Here is a 24632-nt window from a genome sequence, read left to right as displayed (position 1 = left end):
AAGGGACCGTTAAATGATCACTGACGAGGTTTATTATGAGACATTGAGCTCTGAGTTAAATTTGTATATCGATGTTTCACTGAATGTGGATAGTTTACTCGTAGTGAAGTGATTTTGTCGGCAAGAGACCATCAAATGATCACTGACGAGGTTTATTATGAGATATTGAGCTCTGTTTATTGAATTTGTATATTGATGTTGCACTGGATGTCTCAATATTGATTATGCACTGCAAATACAGGGTAGTTGCTTCATAATGATGATTATATTTTTTCGAATTTTGAATCCCGTGGTTTCATTTACAGGCATTAAATAGACAATATCTTGAATTGAAAGCTAAAGGCGAAGCACTGACCACTTCGTCTGTAGACAGTTTGCGAAACTGGGCGTCTCATCCCAGTGGGGAATTTTCCCGCTTTGAGGCAATCGATCTTCTTGAGGCTATCAAGAATTGCGCGCAAGCTACCTTATGAAACGTTGCGCTCAAAAATGGAATGGAACGTCGGATGAACAATTCCGGGCGTTTTTTATGCCCTGCTTAGGCGATAAGGATCACAATAAGATACTAGACATCATGGCCAAAGTCGAGAAACGTTCCCGCCCTTCTCAGGCATTGAAGGAACAGAGATTCGCCACGCCAGAGGGCTGGACCGTTGTATCGCCCTCTGCGATGTTATTACTGTCAACAGTGGGGACATATAAAGGCAATTTCTTTCAAGTTGAGGCGAGTCACTGAGGGCCAAGGGTTTAGTCGTAATACAGCAACAAGACACAAAGTAGCCTTACTATAAGCCTGTTATACGTGATGGATGTACTTGCTATGTTTTGCAAGTGACTTATTCCTGAATCTTTTCTTTTCTATGATTGGAATTCACCTGTAATAGGTACTTGTTGTATCGATGTTATATGAATTCACGTGTGTATGTTGTTCCATCATTAGTGACTATACCATCTGTTGAAGGATGTTTATTATGGGACCTCCATTGCATATCTGTGTTTAAAATTGGATTTGATTAATAAACTTTCACATAAAGTGTGTACAAGTTCCCTGTTTGGTTCTGTTATTTGTTTGTGTGTATTTTGCTTTCTGCATGATCATGTGAGGTTTCTTCCCTCTCTGAATTCCTCTTTATGTGGACTTGGGTGGGTGATGGCTGTGAAAACAGAGTACCTCAATCAGCTCTCCTAGTTATGCTGGGTCGCAGCCGTTGCCCCCCGCTGGTCCATGGGGCCCCATATCTTATATTGTCATTTTTATTCATACTCCGGGGAGTTGTCTATGCTCATTCGGTCCCTCGCTGCTTTTAGGCATCGTCTAGATTAGCATGGGACTGGGAGTACAATTCCTGTTCCGATCATTAATTAGCTTCAATGCAACTTCCACCACAAGATATACGATGGGTTGATTCGATGGGTAGCCCCATATGCACCGGCGGGGGTCGGCGGCTGTCCCACCAGAAGTCATGAAGAAAATAGTTCAGGATGAGACTTTGCCAACAATACAAGATTTACGTTTTCGAAACCCTTCTAGCGTGGGAAAAAGCATACTTCAAGGCGGTTTTCTTTAGTGGGGACAGACCGGGCGACATGGGTCAAGTCAAGGTGCCAGAGATACTTCGATTTCCTAACAATGACGGGTTTTATTCAACTGTTTCGGGGGCAAAACGCTCCGAGATGGCAGTTTTAATATATTTGGTCTAAAACGTAATCCTCAAGCTAGCATTTGCCCGGTACGTGGTATTGAGCAGTATATGGCGACAGCAGAGCATCTTAAACTTAATTTGAGGGATGGATGCCTATTGCGACTTACAAATCCCCAGGGTGCTATAGTTTACAGGCCATTCAGTTTATCGACCGCTGAAGCTATAGGCTCATAACATAGTTAAACGAAATACGGAGAAACGATGGTGAGACGCTGCATGGCTTCCGGGCTGGGTGTGCAATCACACTTGCTCTCTCCGGCGTCGAGCTCTCCGAAGTGATGGACCATGTGGGGTGGACACAACGTCATACCGCCCTTTATTATCTCCAATTGGCGAAAGTTCTCAACCCTGCAAGGACGTCGGCTTGCTTGGCCCGGGTGGACTTAGCAGGAGTCACGAAGGATTGGAATGATGTCAACGAATGTAGACAATTTGTATTTGCTTTCTGGAGCGCACTCGAGTAAGCGTCCTCGTAATGGGTTACATGTACCGACGTTTTATTTGTTTTTGTTTTTTTTTTGTTTTTTTTTGGGAGTCAGATTTGGGGTTAAGGTGTGGGATTAAGGTTGGGGTATTGAGGTATATGTTTGGGGATTCTATTTTGTGTGTGATTTGGTACTTTGTAGACTATAAACAGATTTGGACTATAACATAATGGTCCTGGAGCGTCGAGATCAATGCCCCCATACTCAAAACAAAAGGAGTGCAAGTGAGAGCATTGGAAATAGAAAACTATTCACAATGCTCGAAACAAAGCACGAAGAAGAAAACACAGATTATCATGCATAATGTATTTAAATGAAGCGTATAAGCCCCAAGGGGGAATGGTGGCTATAAATTAGGTGGATCTCACTGCATCTCCCACTTCAAATTCGATCGAGCGTCCAGGAAGATAGCGGCGGCAACCCACCCGCCCAGCCCGATCACTGAAAATTCGTGGTGATCCTTGAATACGGATGCACTTGTACCCACATATGCACCTGAGCGCTCGATCAATGCTCCCATACTCAAAACAAAAGGAGTGCAAGTGAGAGCATTGGAAATAGAATACTGTTTCATTTGCTAATCTATTGAATCTTTAACTTGTAAATAGCGCTGTTGGTAGGATGAACAATTTTTAATTAAGTCTATTGTCTCATTTCTCCATGATGTGAATAACATAAACTAATTCAGGGTAATGTCTCTAGGAATCAACTTTCTTGTTAAAAAACGCACTTCGGATAATTCTGGCTTTTGTCCTTTTCTTATTCTTTTGTTTACTTTCATTTTCCTCATTATAATTATCATCATTATCATCCAAATTTGTTTCAATTGGATAGTTATCAATATCTAGTTCACAAGATGGTTTGATGTGTGGCTTACCACAAGAGTCATACCATGCAGCCCAATCGGCAAGTGATAAATTGTCAAGTCTTGCTGGTCGTTTTGTGTAATGCTTTATTAAACCAGATGCATAAGCTTCTTCAGAGTCATCTTCCATATCATTATTAATTTCTTGCAGCGGTTTTAGCAGTTGAACTCTTTCTTCAGGAGGTGCAGTATTGATAAATACAACTTGACGAGAAGATTTTCTCATTGGAAGTTGCAATACTATATATACTGCTTCTTGTGCACTTATTTAAACATTGTTCAAAAATTCATTTCCAATATCTCTCACTTGTTGTTTTTGACACTAGAATTTCCCCTTCTAGCTTCCTCACAGGCAGTTCTCAATAGCTCGCTCGTGCCTTTTTGGGCTTTGGATATATATGATACAATGTACATTGCACATGCATATACATCAAGTACAAACTGAATGTCCATATTTGCACGCCATGCACTAAGACATGCAGCATTATAATTGTTGAATCCTTAATTCATTTGGCTTTCTTTTTAAAAATATGGTTGAGGCCTTCAGGCTGGATCGAACAGCAAGCGAATAATTTTCCTCTGTTAGTTTAAGATTCACCATCAATTGGTCAAATGAAATATCATCACCCTCTTTCATTTCATTTAGATGTTTCTTTATAAACTTCCAAGTATCTTTATTTTAAACAAACGAGACAACATCACAGTCAAAACCCACCCCAAACTTAGGAGCATTTTGTAGCCATATTAACATATGAATATGTGGTGATCCCCTTTGTTGATATTCTACTCTGTAAAACCAGTCTGAATTTTTTCCTAGAGGTGCAGCATTACTTAAAAGGAACTTTTGCAGAAAGTTTTGTATTTGATAATCAAAATGCCTAGCACATGTCACTGGATCACTCTGAATTAACCTGCTTTTCTCTTCCCAGTTCAGGTTCTGAAGTTCATAGTCAGTGTATTCTTTGTTATCAACAAGATTACCAAGTATTCTTAGTAAATGAATCCATTGTGTTTCCGCAGAAGAGAAACTACAGAATAATGAAGCAGATCTAACTGCCTTATCTTTGCAAATATATCCTTCTTGGCTTTTTCAAAATATGGAGGTGAACCGCTCAGAGCTCTTAGAAATTTAAAACCTTGATCATGGTGAATCATGTTGTTTATTGCACCTGGTTGTTTTAGTTGACCAGCAGTAATTAATTGTCCTACCATTTTGTTGACATTTTCTTAATGCAACTTGTGATTGCCCAAGCAAAATCTTCATTTGCAACTTCTTTGTTTTAAAGAAAATATTTTCCACACACATTGCAGCTCTTCGGTCAGACTGCCTTAACTCAGATTTGCAATTATCACTATAATGGACATCAGTTATCCTATTTGTATTGTCTGGTCGTTTCTGTCCACGAAATATACCAGGATATGCCAATTCTTCTGAATATTTATCCCTAAATATACTCATATGTTTATTACCTTCACCAGGTGCAATATTCAAGATATGCTGACGTTCATTATCAGTGACAAAGTCTGGAGATGTTAACATAGTGTCAGTGACTCCAGCCGGTATTTCTGCCTCGTCTTCACTCCAGTTTTCATCATCATCACATGCTAATGTTTGTTAGGTCTTACTGTCTGTGTCACAATCCACCACTTCAGCTGTGAAAAGCACGTGTAGTTTTAGGGTGGGTCACGTGACTCGAAATATGAACATTGCGGACATTTGGCCTGTTGTTTAATAGAAGTGAACATGGCAATGACTGTAGCTCCTGATTAGAATTGCAAATTAAGCGCAAATTATCTTCATATTTTGGTTATCTTTATATCCAAACAATAGTAATATGTCTATAGAAACTCCAAAAATGAAAAGTAAGTGAAGCAGGTATTAAATATAGTATTTTCTGAATTTACAATACATCGGCGTTCGTGATCAAAATGGTCGCGACCAAAAGATGCGCTTGGGGCACATGCAAGAACGATTCCCGCTATCCACATTTGATGGTTAAAAATAAGAACAACGATCCTGTATATTTCCATCGTTTCCCGGCACCAAAAAGATCGCCGAAGAAGCGTTTAAGGTGGATAACATCATGTCATTGAGGCGATAAGTTTGTCTGTTCAAAGGACAGCTACATTTGTAGTTTGCATTTTGTGGGTGAGAAAGGGCCAACAGCAGAAAACCCAGATCCCATTTCAGCGATAGCAAGTGAACAACAACAGGTAAAAATTATGCAACAGTAAGCTTGTAAATAACCTCTGGCTGATTCGTACGGTTTTCATTATAACCTGTTTTCATTATAACCTGAATGTTTATGCTTCACGTCACTGAAGGTAAAGCAACTTTCAAGAAAGCGCAAACCCACCGTGCGAACGTTAGAGTACCCAAAGAGACAAAGGAAGAAGTCTGAAAACGATGTTGCCGTATCTCTTTTGAATTTGTCGGAAACTGTCCCTGTGCTCGAGCCAGAGCCAACAATACCAGTACATACCAAATCCGTGGGGGAATCCGAAAATGAAACACTGTCTGTTGCAAAAACTTTGGTATCACTAGCCGAGAGCCAGAAGGAACCAAATATTGACAACACTGAATCTTCTTCAATTGACATTCAGTCACCAATGATTGACAACATTAACCCAGAATCTGCCATTAGAGAAAGTTCGACACAGGTAAATAGTGAGATTTGTGATTAGTTAGTCAATGGTACGAAGTGAAAATTTGTACTTTTAATGAGTATCTTTTTTATTGCTAGACTATTATTACTGCAAATGGTATTGGGTTATACACTAACCAAATGTTAGAAAACCCAAAGATGTTACGCCGAAAGCTGTTCATGCAATTAGTAGAAAATAAAGATAAGACTTATCACTACACAGGTACAATATATTTATATATTTATATATATATATATATATACTTATATATTTATATATTGTAAGATAGTACAATACCGTATTAAAAAAGTAGGTTGCATCTTGGTGGTTGCTATCTACAAATGCATTGCTAAAGAGACATGCTTCCCTTGCAGGATTGACAAAAGATTGTATGGATTTTGTATTCAGCTCAGTCAAAAAAAAAGCTAAAAATCTAATTATGTGGAAAGGATTTAAACGAACAAAAAAGAATGGCAAGAAATTGCACAAGAATTACACTAAAGTATATGTATAGTCTATTCACATTTTTTGCTAATACTAAAACAAGGTTGATGTATTATTTTGTATTATCTCTGTACTAAAATATTGTACTATATTTAGGCAAAGAAATTACGTACTATTTTAAATGAAAAAGAGCAATTGGTATTTACACTTGTCCGTTTGCATCATTCTCCAACTCTGGCTGTGCTCTGTGACTGGTTTGGCATATCTTGTGCTAGTGGAAGCAAGATTTTCATCACATGGATACTATTCCTTGAGAAAGAATTAAACTTTTTGATAAAGTTTGCAACTTTGTCTGCGATGGAAGGAATTGCACTCTCAAGCTGTTATGTCGAGTTGAAAAATCTCCGCGCTATTATTGACTGTACAGAACTATACATTGACAAACCATCACGACCATCAAGTCAACGTAACACTTACAGTCAATACAAGTCAAGAAACACATTTAAAGTATTAGTGTCACAATCCCCAATATGTCATTTCAACTTTGCTTCAAATGCATATGCTGGGTCAATCAGTGACAAAGAAATTGTGCAGAAATGTGGATTTCTTGATCATTTAGAGGAAGGTGATATTGTAATGGCTGACAAGGGTTTCAATATCCAAGACCTTTTAGCTGTACGTGGAGTCCGTCTTTTAGCCCCACCATTAATGAGGAAAGACAATGTATCAGCTTGTGCTTCAACATTAACCAGGAGAATTGCTACCAAATGAGTCCACATCAAACGAATGATAAGAAAACTAAAGAGTTATAAGATACTAAGGAAATGTATGCCGCTTACATTCAAGGGATATGTAAGTTCAATAATTAAGGTGGTTGCAGCATTAGTGAACTTGCAACCACGTATTATAAAAACCTAGTTAATCAATGAACTAGGAGTATTTCTGACAATGTGTCACTTGTAAATAGTACATGGTAGCCCAATATTTCTTTGCTTTTGCCCTTCTTTCTTCAGCTTGCTCTGTAGTAAACCAATTATGAATTTTTTTTACATATTCATCTGGATTGCTTTCATATATTGCCAATTTCTATTTAAGGAATTTGTGTGTTGTTGTTAGTCATTCTGTTTTCTGTTGCATTTTTGCATCCTTGTATGCTATATAGCTCAAACAACCCTTATAAAGATATAAAATTAGTAGTGCCTTACCTTCAAGAGGTGTTCTAGAAATAAAACAACATAGAAGCCACAGCTATTGCTATCTAGTGGTTGACATGGGACCTAAAAGGTATACAAATATAACTATGTGTATTTGGGTGCATGTTGATTATGTTATTATGAAAGTAATAATAAATATAATAGCAATGAAGGTTTAAAATGTTACCTTAATTGAAACACATTTTAGATTGGTGTATTTATTTTCAATGCCATCTTCTATGCACAGTTTACTAATGTATCTAAGGTAAGAAAATTTATGGCAATTAATGCATGTTTATTGAATAAAACATTATTGAAACTGGTGAAGGTTACAGTTTAATTTTGTAGTGTTTATAGGAACTCTTTACTATCTAGGAAACTAATGGAATTCAATTCCAATTGAATTTTTGAAAAAAACTTACCTACAAATCCTGCTGTTTTCAGTGTCTTTCGTAGAAACATCCCATGTTAGTGAGTCAAACCACAAAATGTGCCTACAAATGATTTTGTTTATTCTTTTTAAACAATATTTTGTGGCATATAGTGCTTTGGAAGTATGTAGTTAGGTATCTGCAATATTGTATTTAAAATTGCCAAATATGACATACAATGGAGTGATAACTGCCAATGACCAGTGACTGCTACATTAATGCACAGGAAGGCGAAATTACTACATATTTTAATTGTAAATTGGTGGAATTTATACATTATCTTTACCTTCTTACAACGGGTATACTGACATAGTCATCTAAAAGGTGGTTGCCATTGAATACATTGTGTGCTGCATTATATCTTTCCATTCTGGAAAAAAAGATCCATTAGGAGATGACAAAACTTGATTGTAAGCAATTTGATCAAGACATTAGGTTAGCGATGCTATTAAACAATGGAAATATTTTGCATATACTGTCACAGACATTACCTATTGGAAGGATTCCATCCATCTTGCTCGCCACACAAGATTGAATAAAATAATGGATCAATTATTGGAAAATGGCAATTCAACTCCCTGAAATATTTAAGAGTGGGATTTAATAATTTTGCAAAGTGAATGTAACTGCAGAGTTTGTTCAAAAATAAATCGTCAGAATGGCTACGCTACTGTTCACAATTCTTACCCTAATAACACTTTTACAATGTTGTCATTCATCATCACCTTTTCATTGAGTGTATTTATGTCATACTCATAAATCTACCCCATGGACAGACAAGCTAGTTGTTGATTCTTGTGGGATAAATGTCTCCTAATTGACAACTGTTACTTCCCCTTAAGAATGAAAGACAGTGTTGTTTATATTCATGCAATAAATTATTCCTCTTGCTGACCAATCTTTGAGGCTATAATAGATCGCATGCAATTTGGATTTTCATGTTACCTACTTTTAGACTGTGTTATGCTTGTCGGTGATACATCCATATCATTCACATTTCTTTCTTTGGCAAATAATTTGCGTGATACAGTACCACTTTCCACATTTCCACATGCTGGAATTTTGCCATCATCATCTTTTCTCATTAAATTAAAGAAGAAAATAAATCAAAGTGTGAATCTGTTGCTAGTTTTCAAAGTTGCAAATGTGATAGATTACTGGTCTTATAACAAATTAAAAAAAATAACAATTAGCTATACATCATCATTTTCCCACTTACATTATAGTGTAGAGTATAATAAACCATACCTGTGCAAGAAGTGTCAAGTTGATTGTCAAGTAACAAGGGAACAACTTGTGTCAACCAGAATTTCTCGAGTTTGACACACACAGAACTCATGAAAGATGGTTCAAAGGGAACACGTACAATGTGAATTCCTTTAGTTGTCCAGACAACAAGGTCACAAATCTTGGCGGAATAGATGAACAGTTGCATCTGAACTTGATAGTAGTATCTACAATTCTTTTGTAGATAATACACATCTTTTCTCAAAATGCCTCCAATTTCTTTTGATACAAATGCTTCTTTCGGATCACTGTTCTGGTGCATCCACGGACACTTGTACTCCACAATGACAAAGCCAAAGCCAGAAGAGCATTTGCAGCTTCTGATATCATCAACACTAGCTCCCAAAAAAGGCTTTTGTTTACATATTTGAAAACCCTTATGTTCTAGGTGGAGCTTGTGATGTTGCTTCCCTGCAACAGATGCATAACATTTCCTGGCTTCTTTTTCCTTTACTAATCCCCAGGCCCTGGAATTATTTGGCTTATCAGGAAGCATATTTACCATTTGTACAACATTCAACGCATTAGAAAATATCTTTCCAGAGAATCTACTGAGAAACTTATTCATGCCTTTATTTCAAGTCGGGTAGATTATCGTAACAGTCTCCTGTGTGGTTTGCCTGAATATCAACTGAATAAGCTGCAAAGAGTTCAAAATGCTGCGGCTAGACTGGTCTTCCAAGAATCCAGGTATTCACATGTAACTCCTCTTCTTCGTGAACTCCATTGGCTTCCAGTCAAGTATCGCATTCAATTCAAGATACTGGTGTTTACGTTTAAAGCCCTCCATGGCCTATCTCCTACGTACTTGAAAGAGCTTATAAGCGTTAGGAAATCCAACAAATACCACCTTCGTTGTGATAATAATGGGTTGTTATTAACTCCACCTAGTTGTAAAACTTTAAGCACGTTAGGGGACAGGGCATTCTCTTCAGCAGCTCCGAAACTTTGGAATGCCTTACCTTACGACATTAGAAATTGTGATTCATTGAGCAGTTTTAAATCGTTTATCAAAACGTCTCTATATCGTATGGCTTTCTCTTAATTGTACATATATTCTAAATTGTTAGGTATAAGTTTTTTAATTTGTTATATTTTTAACTGTTTTAAGTTAAATTATTATTTTATTGCATGACATATGGTTGTAATGCGCATTTGAAAATGTGTATTGATATTTGCGCAATATAAATTAATAAATTATTATTATTATTATTAATTATTATTATTAATTATATTTGGTTGGCGAAAAGATGGCTTTGAAACAATGGATTTTGCTAAAGCAACAATGTGATGACTGTTACCTTTGTCTAGAGTTGTCTGCCTTGTGACAACAGCTTTACACTTGGATGCTGATATAAAGCCAACCTTGTGTTGGAACCAATCTTCACTTTTCCATTGATTCAGGGTTGCCTTTTCCACATCATTTATTTCAGAATCACTGAAGGTCAGTTGGTTTAAAAACGCTTCTGCTGTTGGAGTGCATTTATTAGTGCTCTTTTCAATGAACTGATTAATTTTTTGTTCCATGATACCAGAACCATTCTTCGCAGTTGTTGGCAAAATCAGTCCAGGCAGGTTTGTTGCTTTTGCAGTATTATCAGGGAGGTAGAGTTTCCATAGCAAAGGGAAAATAGCAGGCTCATCACTCAGATTATCCAATTTGCTGGTAACATTTTTTTGCATCAAACTGGTGAACTCAGCCATTTCATCATGTGACTTTTCCTTACGAAACCTCTCTTCTCTTGGATCATGACCAATGTTTTGTAGCCATACATACTCACACTTTCTCTTCTTATCCAACCCTCCATATACACATTTAGAAATGTTTATATCCTTAACCTCGCATGGTTTGATACTCGTTTTTGGCTTTCTTTTCAACAAACATTCACCACTGGTGACACTGTCTTTCCCCTCAGTGTTTAGAAGATATTCAAGGGAGTACATTGCTGCAGCTATATGCTTACACCCTCCATCTCGCCCACCCTTGCATTTACAAAACGCCTCCAGCACACTTCCCTTACTTGGCCCCTTTCCTTCCAGTATAAACCACAAGTTATAAAATTCTTGCCCACCGTCTGTCTTCGTACGCATTGTTGGGTTCAGTTTGCCAACGTAGACGTGCACTCCGCATTTCTTTAAAGTTACTGTGGACAAAGACTCCACATAACCATCATCGAACAGGCGATTAATCATCGTATGATTTGCAAGATGCAAGTCCCTGTTTATCATAATCACTTGAGTGGTAAATTAGATGATTGAAAATGTCGTAAAGTCCGAACGGCGGCGAGTCGATAAAGTTGTTTTGCGTAGGCAAAGTGAATGGATCTGGTACAGCAACATCATGAATAATTAATCTTTTCTCCAGATTTTTCTCGGCATCGTCATGTTTAAAGTTAGAGTCTAACGGAAGCATCATTTTCTCAACAGCAGTAGCAATGACCACCAAAGCGGGCTTCAGGTAGCCATGAATAGTCACGCCGCGTTCTTGTAAATATTTTTTTAGACTAGTGACATTCATCGAAGAAAACTTCTCTGATACAGAGTCTCTAGACATTTTACTATATTGTTTGGATATAAAGATAACCAAAATATGAGGATAATTTGCGCTTAATTTGCAATTATAATCAGGAGCTACAGTCATTGCCATGTTCACTTCTATTAAACAACAGGCCGAATGTCCGCAATGTTTATATTTCAAGTCACGTGACCCACCCTAAAACTACACGTGCTTTTCACAGCTGAAGTGGTGGATTCAAGCTCTTTGCATTACACTCCATGATATTTTCCAAACTGTTTAACATTTGATCATCATTACCTTCATCATATACAAAGCTATTTGAATTATCTTCAAGCCAAGTGTCACTGAAAGTTATATCTTCTTTATAAAGGTTGCCATTAGATACAAGTAATTTGGCAGCTTCTGCTACTTTATTTGGTCTTACATTAAGTGACAAAGCTGAACTTTTATACTTACAATTTGAGATACCTGTAGAATCAACCTTTCATTTATCACCTGTTACGATGCAGGAGGTTGAACAACACCTTATGTCTCTCAATGCGAATAAAGCGATTGGAGAAGACCAGATCCCAGCTAGACTCCTAAAAGACGCAGCCCCAGTTATTGCAAAATCGGTTACATACCTTGTTAATAAGTCTATAGAATCTGGAATTTTTCCAGAATCGTGGAAGCTTGCAAGAGTAATACCTTTCTATAAAGCTGACAATAATATGGATATGACTAACTATCGCCCGATATCTATTTTGCCAGTTTTGAGCAAAGTACTTGAGCGTATAGTTCATCAGCAATTATATTCATATTTAGTATCGAATAATTTGATCTATGTACATCAGTATGGCTTCAGGAAACGATATTCGACGGAGGATGCGGTTGCCCAGATAAACAATTGGGTGATGCAGGAAATGGATAAAGGATCGGTCAACGGTCTAGTTTTTTTAGATATCTCCAAGGCTTTTGACTCCGTTAACCATAAGATCTTACTGAAAAAGTTATCTATTATAGGAGTAGATGACAGTTCTGTTTGGTGGTTCAAATCTTACCTTGCAAGCCGGAAGCAAGTTGTCAGCATTGATGGCGAAAAATCTCAGGACCGGATTGTTCAATTGGGAGTACCGCAAGGGTCAATTTTGGGGCCACTGCTCTTTACGATATACGTGAACTCAATGAAAAATTGCTTAACTACCAGCAAATTGATTCTTTATGCTGACGATGCGGTCCTGTATAATGTTGGTTCTAGTGAAACGGAGCTACAGTCTCTCCTTCAAAGAGACTTGGATAATATATCAATGTGGTATGGAATAAATAAGCTTGCAATAAATTCAAGGAAGTGTAAAATGATGTTGGTTGGTAGCTCACAGCGGCTGACCTATTTTAATGACATAACATTACAAATAAACAACGAAGAAATCGAACGGAAAACCAGTTATAAATATCTGGGAGCAATGCTGGATGAAAATTGGTCGTGGAAATTACATCTTGCTCAAGTATTTAAGAAACTAGGTCACCGGCTTGCGGTTTTCCATCGAATTAAATATCATCTTGATGTAAAGTGTAAGATTGCATATTTTAACGGTCTTGTGCTACCACATATGGACTACATGAGCATTCTTTGGGGTGATCAACCGGGTATAAAGGCAGAAATGACGAAGTTACAAGGCTTTCAAAATAAATTTGCAAAGAAGATACTGGCCCAGACACTAAGTGGTGAAGAAGCAGTAAAGGAACTTGGATGGCTAGACCTGGTAACACGTAGAAGGAACTATAGAGCAATGTTGGCCCATCGGGTTATGAAAGGAGAGTACATTTCACATTTGCATGAACTAACTAATAAGGATGATTGTAATACTAAATACTATTTTAGAGATAATATTTTTAACCGTCTTCCAACCCCAAGAACAAATTGGGGCAAGAGACTAACTACACAAACTGTTTTTGCTGCATGGACTAGTTTACCAAGGACTCATAGGCAGATGATACCCATAAATTCCTTCAAAAAGTTGTTGAAGAACGGGTAGAGTCAGTGAGTGTATTACAGGTTGTCAAAAGACGGTTTGAGAAAGATTTGGACAATATTTGGAATAATCAGCTTGTTTTAAAATTTTTAACTTATTCTTTTTAGTGTCTATGTATATGGTATGTGTGTTTATGTAAACATCTTTTTATTTGAGGGCCTCCATGAAAACCACCTTTGTGTGATTGGAGCTCTCCTCGTTAAAGATTTTTTAATAATAATAATAATAATACTGCAATCTTCTCTTAAGGTTAACTTAAATTGTGCTGGTCTCATTTGGTAACGTTGGTAATATGTTGACTGTATTAGCTACATCTGCTGGGACATTAACAATGTTTCCATTGATTTTTACTTGTCTACCTCTGGAAGCCTGCATTATTTTTTGAAATGCAAGTCTTGGAACAAGTAATCTTACATTCCAATTCATTTAAATAAAAAAATGCAGGCTTTACTGGGAATTGCATCCCATTTATCGCAGCACATGGAGGCACCTTATTGTTCTTTAAATGCTTATTACATGTTTGACGCACCGACTCAAGATTGTTCACGCTTTATTTGTTTAAAAGCTTCTTTTGAATGTCAGGGTTATTTTCTTTAAGTTTTGCAGCTGGAATAACACTGTGATTATACCATAATTGATCACAACAAATGCAAATATAACAAGGACCTTGTGAGACAATACTATGAAATTTGGATATTAATGTCTGTGGTGGTTTACATCAATGGATTAAACTCAGATTCAAACCTACCCCAAACATATATTTTAAAATTATACCAAGATGGCTGCCAGCCATCCAAGATGGCTGCCAGCCATCTCATTATATTTACATCGTGTTTCCACCTAATGCTTCCACTTATACATATTCAGTATTACATAATACACTAAATATTCTACATCCCTTTCTTTTTCCAATGTTTTTCAAGAGTTTTCTAACAATAATTCTCAAGTCCCTAATTAATATAATTTAACAATAATGTACTTTTTTCTCACGTTTTCCATCAAAGCTAAAAATACTAAATACTACCTATAGTGTTTCTAATGTCCTCAATACTGGCCATAGTGTTTCTAATGTTTTAAATATAACCTATCAATTTGCACTTCAAATGTGTTCAACCAAACTCACATACTCTCCATACCTTTGTGGCGCTCGTCGTATGCGCACAGGTCTTGGAGATTTTAAAAATAGACGACTCTCTACTGTTTTGGAAGTTTCTTTGTTAGAACCATCCACCACTTCATCCACCTGCTGTGACTCACTTTCTTCTGGACATATTTCTTCCCGCTGTGATTCACTTTCTTATGGACGTATTTCTTCTTTAAACCCAGTATCTCTGTCTTGGAATGGTTTCACATGAGTCGTGTTTCTGAACAACACTGAACACCTTCAGGTGACTCAACCCGAACACAGTTCCCGTGTTTACGAACGACTTGATACAGTTGACTCTCAAACACAGGTGTCCACTTGTTGACGCGCTGTTGTTTCAATAACACTTTGTCTCCTTCCGATAAATCACTCTCTTTCGCATTCCTTCTTTTGTCAGCATAACTTTTCATCTTCTCCTTTTTCTCTCTATCTTTGTCTCGCAATTCTTCATCCAACCTAACCTCTTCTCTCAGCTCTGGAAGTTTAGTTCTCAATTTTCTTCTAAACATCAGTTCAGCTGGACACATTCCTGTCGTTGGATGAGGCGTATTCCGATATGCAATCATGTATGTTTGCACAGCTTTCTTCCAATCTTCTCCTTCCACTCTTGCAATTTGCATCCTTCTCAGTAGAGACCTATTCTGGCGTTCAATCTCTCTGTTCGCTTGGGGCCACAACGGCGTCGTCTTCCGATGTTCGATTCCGTTATCTCACAGAAATGACTCGAATGTCTCTGCAACAAAATGAGGCCCCATTATCTATTACTAGTCACTGTTTATGGTAATCCATGTGTTGCAAACATGCTTTCCAAACTGGTAATCGCTACTTCAGCCGTATTCGACTATAGTAATCGGTTACAGCAAAAACATATTCGCCTGAAGGCAATGGACCCATGAAATCAATCGTGATATCCTGCCATGGTCCCCGAGGTAACTCTGTCATTCGCAATGGTTCTGGGCTAACGAGCCTGCTTACAACCTGGCACCCATGACACGTTTTACTGAGCTTTTCAGCTTCTTGGTCAATCCCTGGCCACCATACTTTCGTACGCAATCTTTGTTTCATCTTGAGAATACCTTCATGGCCCTCGTGGCCTAACTCAATCACTCTTGATCGAAGTTTTTTTGGTATGACCATCCGTGTACCTCTCAAAATAATGTTTCCAACAACACAAAGTTCATCACGAACTGACTTAAAACTGGCACACTTGGGACTGTCCCAATTACCTGTTACAATACACTGACAAACAGTCATTAGCTCTTCATCGCAAAAAGACGCTTCTTCAATTTCTCTGGAAGTCATTGCTGTTGGAACTGCTGTTTTCGCAACGAAACTGACATACTCTTGAGCTACATTCTTGGATTTTATTTCTGCCATCTTTGTCAAACGTGACAATGAATCTGCAACATTTAGATGCCTGGCAGGTACTTCACTGTAAATGAATACGGTTGTAACCACAAAACCCATCTCTCAATTCTTGCTGATGGTCGCGACCGTGCTGAATAGGTGCATTCTAAAGGCTTATGGTCAGTCCACAGTTCAAACTGTTTCCCATACAAGTAAACAGGAAACCTTTTGCACGACCACACTACCGCCAATGCCTCCTTTGTCTGTGAGTATCGTCTTTCAACCTCTGCTAGCATAACAAATAACTCAATCTTCTCCTTTGTGCTCTTGCAGTAAAATTGCTCCCAGTCCAACCGGACTCGCATCACAAACAATCTTGGTCTTCACATCTCGATCAAAATAACTTAAAGTTTCAGGTTGTGCAAGTCTACGTTTAAGTTCTCTGAACGACTTTTTCTGCTCTAATTATGTCATCTGATATGTTGGCTGTCCCACTGCAATCTTGCAACACTTGTTGAATCACCTGCTGATATTTCTCTGGTGCCAAACTTATGCCAAACATCAACCTCTTGTACCTGAACAATCCCTTATGTGTTACAAAGGTTGTTATACTTCTGGATTCTTCACTTAATTCTATCTGGTGATACCCCCACTTGAGATCCAGCTTACTGAAAATACCACCCTCTTTCATATCTTGGAGTATTTCGTCAACAGTTGGAATTGGGTGTCTCTCCCTGATGATCGCTTTATTGGCACACCGCATATCCACACATAACCGGACCTCACCGTTTCCTTTTGGCACCACCACAACTGGATTCACCCATGGAGTCGGCCCTTCAACTTCCTAGATGTCTTCACTAATCAATTCTTCAAGTTTCCTTTCGATCTTCCCTCGCAAACTAAATGCAGTCCGCCTAGGAGGCTGTGCAACTTGTTGAACTTGTGGGTCTATATGCAGCTTCGTTTGATAACCCTTTATTTTCCCAATGCCTTGAAACAAATCTTTATGTCTTGCAACACAATCAGTCACACTGTTCACAAACTGTTCTGAAACTTCTAATTTAAGAACTCCAAGCTCTGTTGCAGTCTTTCTGCCCAATAATGGTTCTCTCGACCTTCGATAACTGTGAACTCGGTTGTTACATGTCTATCGGCTATATTTATATCTGCTGTGAATGTTCCTATCACTGTAAGAGGAGTTGTTGATCCATATGCATACAAATTCTTTGTAGTCTTCCTTGACGTGCATTTAATGTCCTTCTTTTTTTAACTTTTCCCACAGATATTTGTCAATGACATTTGTACTTGCTCCGGAATCAATAACCATCTCCACTGAAACACCTCCAACAGACACTTCCACTTTTCCTGTCTCTGATTGTCCCTTAACGGCGAAAGCATACTTGTCTTCTTCCTCAACAAAGCTCACATAATGTCTGCCGTAATCTTTGTTCTTCGTTTTGCACACAACAGCAAAATGACCTTTCTGGTGACACTTGGAACATTCCTTCCCTTTGGCAGGGCATTTAGGGTCTCTGGCAAAATGTCCTGGTTTCCCACACCGAAAACATTCACCACTCTTCTTAACTCTTCCCCCTTTCTCACTTTTGCTTTCATATCTGTTTAATCGACCAGACTTTTCGGAAACTCTATTCATTCCATCATTTTGAACATTCATACTCTTTGCCTGTCTTTTCACAGCTTCAGAGGTTCTTGCTATTTCTTGTAATTGACTAAGGTAAGGTGTCTGACCTCTTTCCAAAAACTTTCTGCGCAAATCACTCGAACGACACTTTGAAATAATTTGATCCCTGATTTGAGACTCTAGCTGATCTCCATAATCACACTGCTGAGCTTTCCGTCGCAAACGAACAGCAAATTGATCAATAGTTTCATTTTCATTCTGCGCCATTTCTCTGAACATGTGGTGCTCATACGGAACATTGACTTGTGTGACAAAATGTTTAGTTAGAGCTTCTTCGGCTTTCTCATATTCCTTTGCGCTCCCCGTTTCAGGCAAAACATCGAAAATATCTTGGACTTCCGACCCAGCACAATGGAGTAAAAGTGCTCGTCTCTGTATCTTGTTGTCGTCTTTGTCAGGTTCAATAAGTCCTTTGCCATCAGCATATAACTGAAAACTACGAAGCCATCTTTTCCATTCACACCCAACACTATTCGGATCACTGTTCACATCAAAAGGTCGAAATCCTCCAATATCAAATTCTCTTGAACTAATTTTTGTTTAAACTAATTGTAGAATCTTACATCAACGGATTAAACTCAGATTCAAACCTACCCTAAACATATATTTTAAAATTATACCAAGATGGCCGCCAGCCATCTCCTTATATTTACATTGTGTTTCCACCTAGTGCTTCCACTTATACATATTTAGTATTACATAATACACTAAATATTCTACAACGGTTTCATTAAATTTCTCTTCTCTGTTCCTAATGTTTATCTCAATATTTTTACTATTGTCTATTTTTTGAGAAGAATTTATCTCGTTTCGATTGAACCCATAAGTTGGAGAACATGGTAGGCCTAATGTTGATATGTAATGATACTCATCTATATGACCCAAATAGATATTGGTTAGTTGACATGTTGATGAAACTGGTTGTATTATACTGTATTCATGTGTCTCAGCAATAATAATTTTTAACTTAAGCTGGTCAGCTACAGCTTGTATAATCATAGCATCACCCCATGTGCCTTGCATAGACATATTATTCAGGTATTCTAACCAAGAATTTTCAGTATTAGTTTCAATGAATCTCTCGAGATATTCCCTCATATATGCAACACCAGCTGCTCTAACTTTTAAGTGTTGCTCAGGGTCACTAAATAACTGATGTGACACTGCTCAAAAGAAGCAGTCACCATCACCAGCTACATCAAATGGTCTTAGCTGAAAGCATCTTAATCTTGTTTCTATTAACACAACATTTTGTGGCATTTTGTAACAGTTGCTATTTTGAACAAGACCTGGTTTCAATTCAATATCTCCTGACAGCAATAGCCTCTTTTGAGATATGTAATGTTGTTGATTAGCAAGTTTGCTATGAGGAGCTTTGTATCGAGTGTTTAAACCATAATTAACTGATGGTTTATAATACCTGAACGACTTCATAAAAACATATTGCATATGCACAAATTGAAAACAGTATTGCTTGTAATTGCCAGCTAACTTTTTTAAGATAGATGAGTTAGTAACAGATCTTGCAAAATAATGCTTTAAAAATTTTCTATTTTTTCTCTTTCCCAGAGCCAATATAATTCTTTTTAAAGGTAATCTAGAAGGCTCATGCTCTCTACATCGTTTGACATTTGTTTTAGTTAATTGCTTGACAGAAGGTCTGAAACTATGTGCACAATGACCTGAATTTACACAAGTAATACATAAACTACTATTGACACGTTTCCTCTGAAGAGGTTGTTTTGCTCCCTCAAAAGATTGTTTAGATCTCCAAAGAGGTTTATTTGCTCTCCGAAGAGGTCTATTCAATGTTGCTGCGACGCCAGAAAATACTGGTCCATACAACTCACAAAATCTGTTGCAATTCATACTCGTAATTATATCAGAATCGATGTTTAAAACACTTACAAAACATATTGTTTTTCCAAGAAGAATGGTAACAAAATGAGGACAACTTTGCAAATAAAACAATGACGAAAATGGTATAACCTCCCCAGCAAAATAGAAACAATTTTTTATAGCAAACACGAGGTCAAGTCAAGCATATAATTGGAAGTACTCAACATCTTTGGGTGAACGAAGTCGGTATATCAGGGTATCAAGATTTTGACAAGGGATTTTGACGTGTTGATGTCGTTGTGTGAAGCACATGGTCAAACGTCAAACCACAAACACAAGTCAAGTGAGTTTCGAAAAAGGCAACTGGAAAGTCTGGAATCATGTCATCGACATCAATGTACTAAACTATCTATTTCAGATATATTTTAAGACTATGTTGTTGTTGATGTTCTTGTAATTGTATCATTGTTAATATTTTACAATTCTATTGCCTACAGATCCTCGACATCAAAGTCAAGCAAAGCTTCAGAAGTTGAAGATAATTGTATGTTTAACCTTTGGTCATACTAGTCATATCAGTTTTTTTAAGGCATTAATAAGCTGAGTTAGACCTGGTTTTTTGTTGTTGAACAACATAAAAAATTGGTACTATAAACAAGTGATACCATTATTATAATTCTATATTGTGTGCTATTGTCATTTTATACAGTATGAGGATCTTTTTATATTGAATACAATTTTCACCACCAGTTACTTTTTTATCTTAGCTCAAACACTTGAAGGTTATGTCCACCTCATAAGTGGAGTTAAAACTGCAACAAAGTCTTCAACCAAATACTTTGACTTGAAACTACAAACAACTGAAAATGCTGCTGTACGTATGGTATGCTATTCTCCAGAAAAGCGACAAAAATTACAGCAATCCCAGCAGAGCAAATCACCCGTCAAAATCACTGGCCTTGTTCAGAATAAATCAAAGAGGTCCAGTTGTCAAAGTGAAGAATACACCATATTAAAGAAAGCAAAAATAATGCCTGTGGATCTTCAATTCCATTGTGATAATTCCTTAAGTAACCGGCTTCACACAGTCCAGGAAACTTTAAACGCAAGTGTTTATAAAACTGTTGATCTTAAGGTTAAGGTCATAATGAAAAGACTACATTTAAGACAGATTCTATTGTTGCTGATGAAACCAATGCCATGAAGCTTGTATTGTGGGAAAATGCCATTAAAAAGTCCATGTTGGTAAATGCTATCACATTGAGAATTGCAAAGTGAGGGTCTTTGAGGACTCCAAGTTTCTCAACACCAATGAATTTACTAAAATAACAGAAATTGATCAAATCCTTAACATCAACATGGTGACACCTGAATTACAAGACAACATTGTTGCTGGTCAGTGCCTTGGAGTCAATATCAAGTGCATAATCTCGTGTGCATGCTGCAGTAAAATCATTGAAGATTCACAACTTTTTGAAGATACATTTACATGTTCAAACTGTAATATGACACTTGTCAAAGATGTTCTTCAAACAAAAGTTGTTGCTCAACTACTCATGAAAATTGATGGAAAGATGGTCAATTGTACAGCCTTTAATGATGCCATCCAAAGCTTCTTGTCCAACATCAAATATGAAACAAGCTTCTCTAAAATCACTTCTACTAAATTATCTAAGCATTTCTTTTCTGCTGGAGTACAAAAAATGATTTTTGATCAAAGTGCAAGAGTCATTAGTCAGTTCTTGCCATCTAGCTAACTTTGTCTCACATAGTAGAAATATTTCTGACATTTACTTTTATTTCATATTCATACAACAAAGCATTTGGTTGATATTCTAAAACAATTGCTGCATATATATTTTACGTTAAAAACTTTGATCACTCAATATTGGACAGGAAAGAACCAATATCAGACTATTTTTTATCCTGCTTAGAAGCAAGCAATACTGATTTTATATAGCTATTGTCTTCATTGTTGTATATTGTATTTATAGTTCCTGTTAAGTTCAATAAATCCTCATCTTAAAAATTTCTTTGTCAGTTCTCTCAATATTAGTCCTAGTTTAGAACAACGCACAAGATTCACCCTGCTACTGTTCCCTGTTTTGTTGAGTGACCACTCTACAACCTCAAATCTATCCTATCATAATTCATAATACTGTAGTGTGAACTGTGAAAATAAATATATTTTGATATTTAAGTGAATATTTAACTTGGTAGTTAACTTTACTCAGTGTCTTCTTCAATTTAAAATTGTCAAAGTGGATCACTGCTTTTTTCTCAGTTCATGTTAGTCTTGTTTGCATGTATTTAAATTTAATAAATATAAACAAACAAACAAAACAAATTTCGTACTTAAACCAACAATATTTTTCATAAAGGCTTCAAATCAAGCTATTAAAGTGCCTTATAAACCCAAAATGGGTTTTTGATGATTCGGATATAGCGTAAAAAGTTGCAAAATAAGTTCTATATTAGATTTCGATTTAAAATTCTACTTTTTGAGATATAGGGGCTCAAAGTGAGAATTCTGAAAATAAAGTAGTGCAACACTGAGGGACTGGGTCGGAGGAACACCCAGTATTTTGACACTAGGAAATTGTATTACAAATTGAGTTGGCCAGTGGGAAAATAGCTATTTTTGGGTGAAAAATCCGAAATGTCGAGTTCAAATTCGCTGTTGAGCACCTCTCGCAATTATTCTAATAAAACTTCCTGTGAAATTGATGATGAGTGCGTTGAAACAGATTTTGAGGCCAGTTACGGCGAGCAAAATCAGTAAATGTATGAAGACTCAGTCGAAGAGGCCTAAATGGAGGAACCGATTGCCGACGAAGCTTGGTGTTGCTTACTTCTCTCTGTGAAATGCCATGAGCACAAAATTTACGAAATTGTTGGAGCCCATTTATCGCGTCTGCGTCGAACAAAGCTTGTCCATCTCTTCTTTCTAGTGACCGCTACAGGCGAATTATCACCCCAAAAAGGTATTTGATATAAAAAATACCCTTGTCTGGGTCAGCAATGTTAGAAAAACACGTAAACGACACACCGTTTAGGCATCGTGAAACAATAACTCTCAAAGTTGTTTTTGCATGTAATAGAAAACCCCATTAAACCCTATTAAGTGGCAGCCCTTAGAATTCCAAGCCAGGCTAACTGGCAGCCCTTAGAATTCCAAGCCAGGTTCCAATTGGATCCTATTAGAATTCTGTTTGCATATCTAATTGGAATTCCAATTGGATCCTATTGGAAATTGGCCCAATTTCCAATTGGAATTCCCATTGAATCTTATAGGAATTCCAATTCAATGCAATTGGAATTTCAATTGGATTCAATGGGAATTCTGATTGCATTGAATGGGAATTCCAATTGGATTCAATGGGAATTCCAATTGCATTAAATGGGAATTCCAATTGCATTGAATGGGAATTCCAATTGGGTTCAATGGGAATTCCGATTGAATTAAATCAGGGGCGGATTCAGACCGTTGCAACTGTAGCATATGCTACGGTCAGATTTTACCGACATATTTTTTTCCAGGGTGTACCTTTGGAAAACGAAATAATTGCTAATAATTTCATATTTGAAATTTACAAAATTACCCGGTAATCCAGTATATTGAAATAGTTTTTATTTCATTTTGGATGATTAAATATGGGTTTTTATCAAATTTCAGCCCGAAATTAGCATTATATTGCCTGTATTTGCGGGTTTTACGGCAATTGCTATATCACATCGTTCTGAAATCGAAGCAAGTCATTGCAAACTGTAGCATTTGCCTCATTCTGATTGGCTTGCCCCATCTAACTGTAGCAAACCAATGATAGCGTTGTATTTACAAATTTTTGCAGTGGTCATATTGAAACTGACCGCTGCAAAAATTCGCAAATACAGCATTCTGATTGGTTGCACGCTCACGGAGCAGCCAATCAAAATGAAGCAAACTGCTACTGTTTGCAATAGTCGCTTCGACTTCAGAACGATGAAGTTGACTTGTTGTCGTATAATCGTATTCGCCGCTCCTCGTTGCTTGACTTGTAATCATAGAGTGAATAGACGCGGTAATTACTAAGTAGACATGGCTTTCTACAGACCCACTCGATGAGCTTCTTTGTATACTGAACGAACGTATTTCGTTTGACGAAAAGGCGAATAAAATAGCCTCTGTTAAATCCCTGTGTGAGAAAGTGGTCGTGGAGGAATCGCTAAGGAACGTCTCGGATAATCGAAAGGTTTTGGTGTGCGATTTTTCGCATTTGCAGTTCCCACGAAGCGAACAACAGCGCTGTTTAAATCACCTTCCTGTCAGGTCAGTCTTATGAATAATATATAAATATGTAAATTGTTTACACATTTCATTCTTGTCGAATATATTACCATATTTTGCTTATGTATAAAAAATACAGAACAATGGCCTCTCATCCTAATTTAATAGCCATGTAATATGTGTCATGTGTGTATATTATTGAAGAAATATGTGAGTTAATATGCTATATATTTATATCTTAGACCCTGCAGTGTTTTATCTTAGATACTGCAGTGTTCATGAACTTATTCGTAATTATACCTGCACAGGCTGTTGTCTGACTCTGTTGTCTATATGTGTATATATACAGTGGTAACTGCTAACAGAGTTTCGAATTACACTATAATCACATACCCATAATAGTAAACCAGAGTATTTCCTCAACAGCACAGTAATCAAGTTATCATAATTTAGAATTACATATAGACAATAAAGCCTGCTTCTGGCTGCGATAGTGTATTTTGTATTTGCTTACCTACACATGGTACTGCAAGCTATTAATTGGCACATAAAAATAATACCACTGATTAATTACAGTAAGAGATTCGCAGCACCATTGACACACAAGCTTAATTTATAAATGTGTAATTATTCATTACTGACAACTAACTAAAATACAGGATTTACCTAGATTAATTGAAATTATTTATAAATGTCCTGAAATATATGTGCAATAAGTGGATGTGGAACCAAATGTCAAAGTAACATTA

General features: G+C 37.0%; 1 protein-coding gene and 1 pseudogene across 1 annotated transcript; both read right to left on the bottom strand.

Annotated features, from left to right (window-relative positions):
• Positions 1 to 10266: 10266 nt before the first annotated feature.
• Positions 10267 to 11608, bottom strand: LOC114535823 (annotated as a pseudogene).
• Positions 11609 to 17324: 5716 nt separating this feature from the next.
• Positions 17325 to 17984, bottom strand: LOC114535822 (serine/arginine-rich splicing factor RS2Z32-like). The gene has a single exon (XM_028557143.1). It carries the CDS (start codon positions 17982 to 17984, stop codon positions 17325 to 17327), a length of 660 nt encoding a protein of 219 aa, XP_028412944.1.
• Between the last annotated feature and the right edge of the window lie 6648 nt (positions 17985 to 24632).

The sequence above is a fragment of the Dendronephthya gigantea genome, unplaced genomic scaffold (assembly GCF_004324835.1).
Source record: "Dendronephthya gigantea isolate DGI-Jeju-01 unplaced genomic scaffold, DenGig_1.0 000126F, whole genome shotgun sequence".
Taxonomy (NCBI): domain Eukaryota; kingdom Metazoa; phylum Cnidaria; class Anthozoa; order Malacalcyonacea; family Nephtheidae; genus Dendronephthya; species Dendronephthya gigantea.
This window is presented reverse-complemented; position numbering and strand designations above follow the sequence as displayed.

What these genes read in the sequence shown, in the direction of transcription:
- LOC114535822 (XM_028557143.1), bottom strand. Translation starts at nt 17,984, where the DNA reads ATGGCGCAGAATGAAAATGAAACTATTGATCAATTTGCTGTTCGTTTG.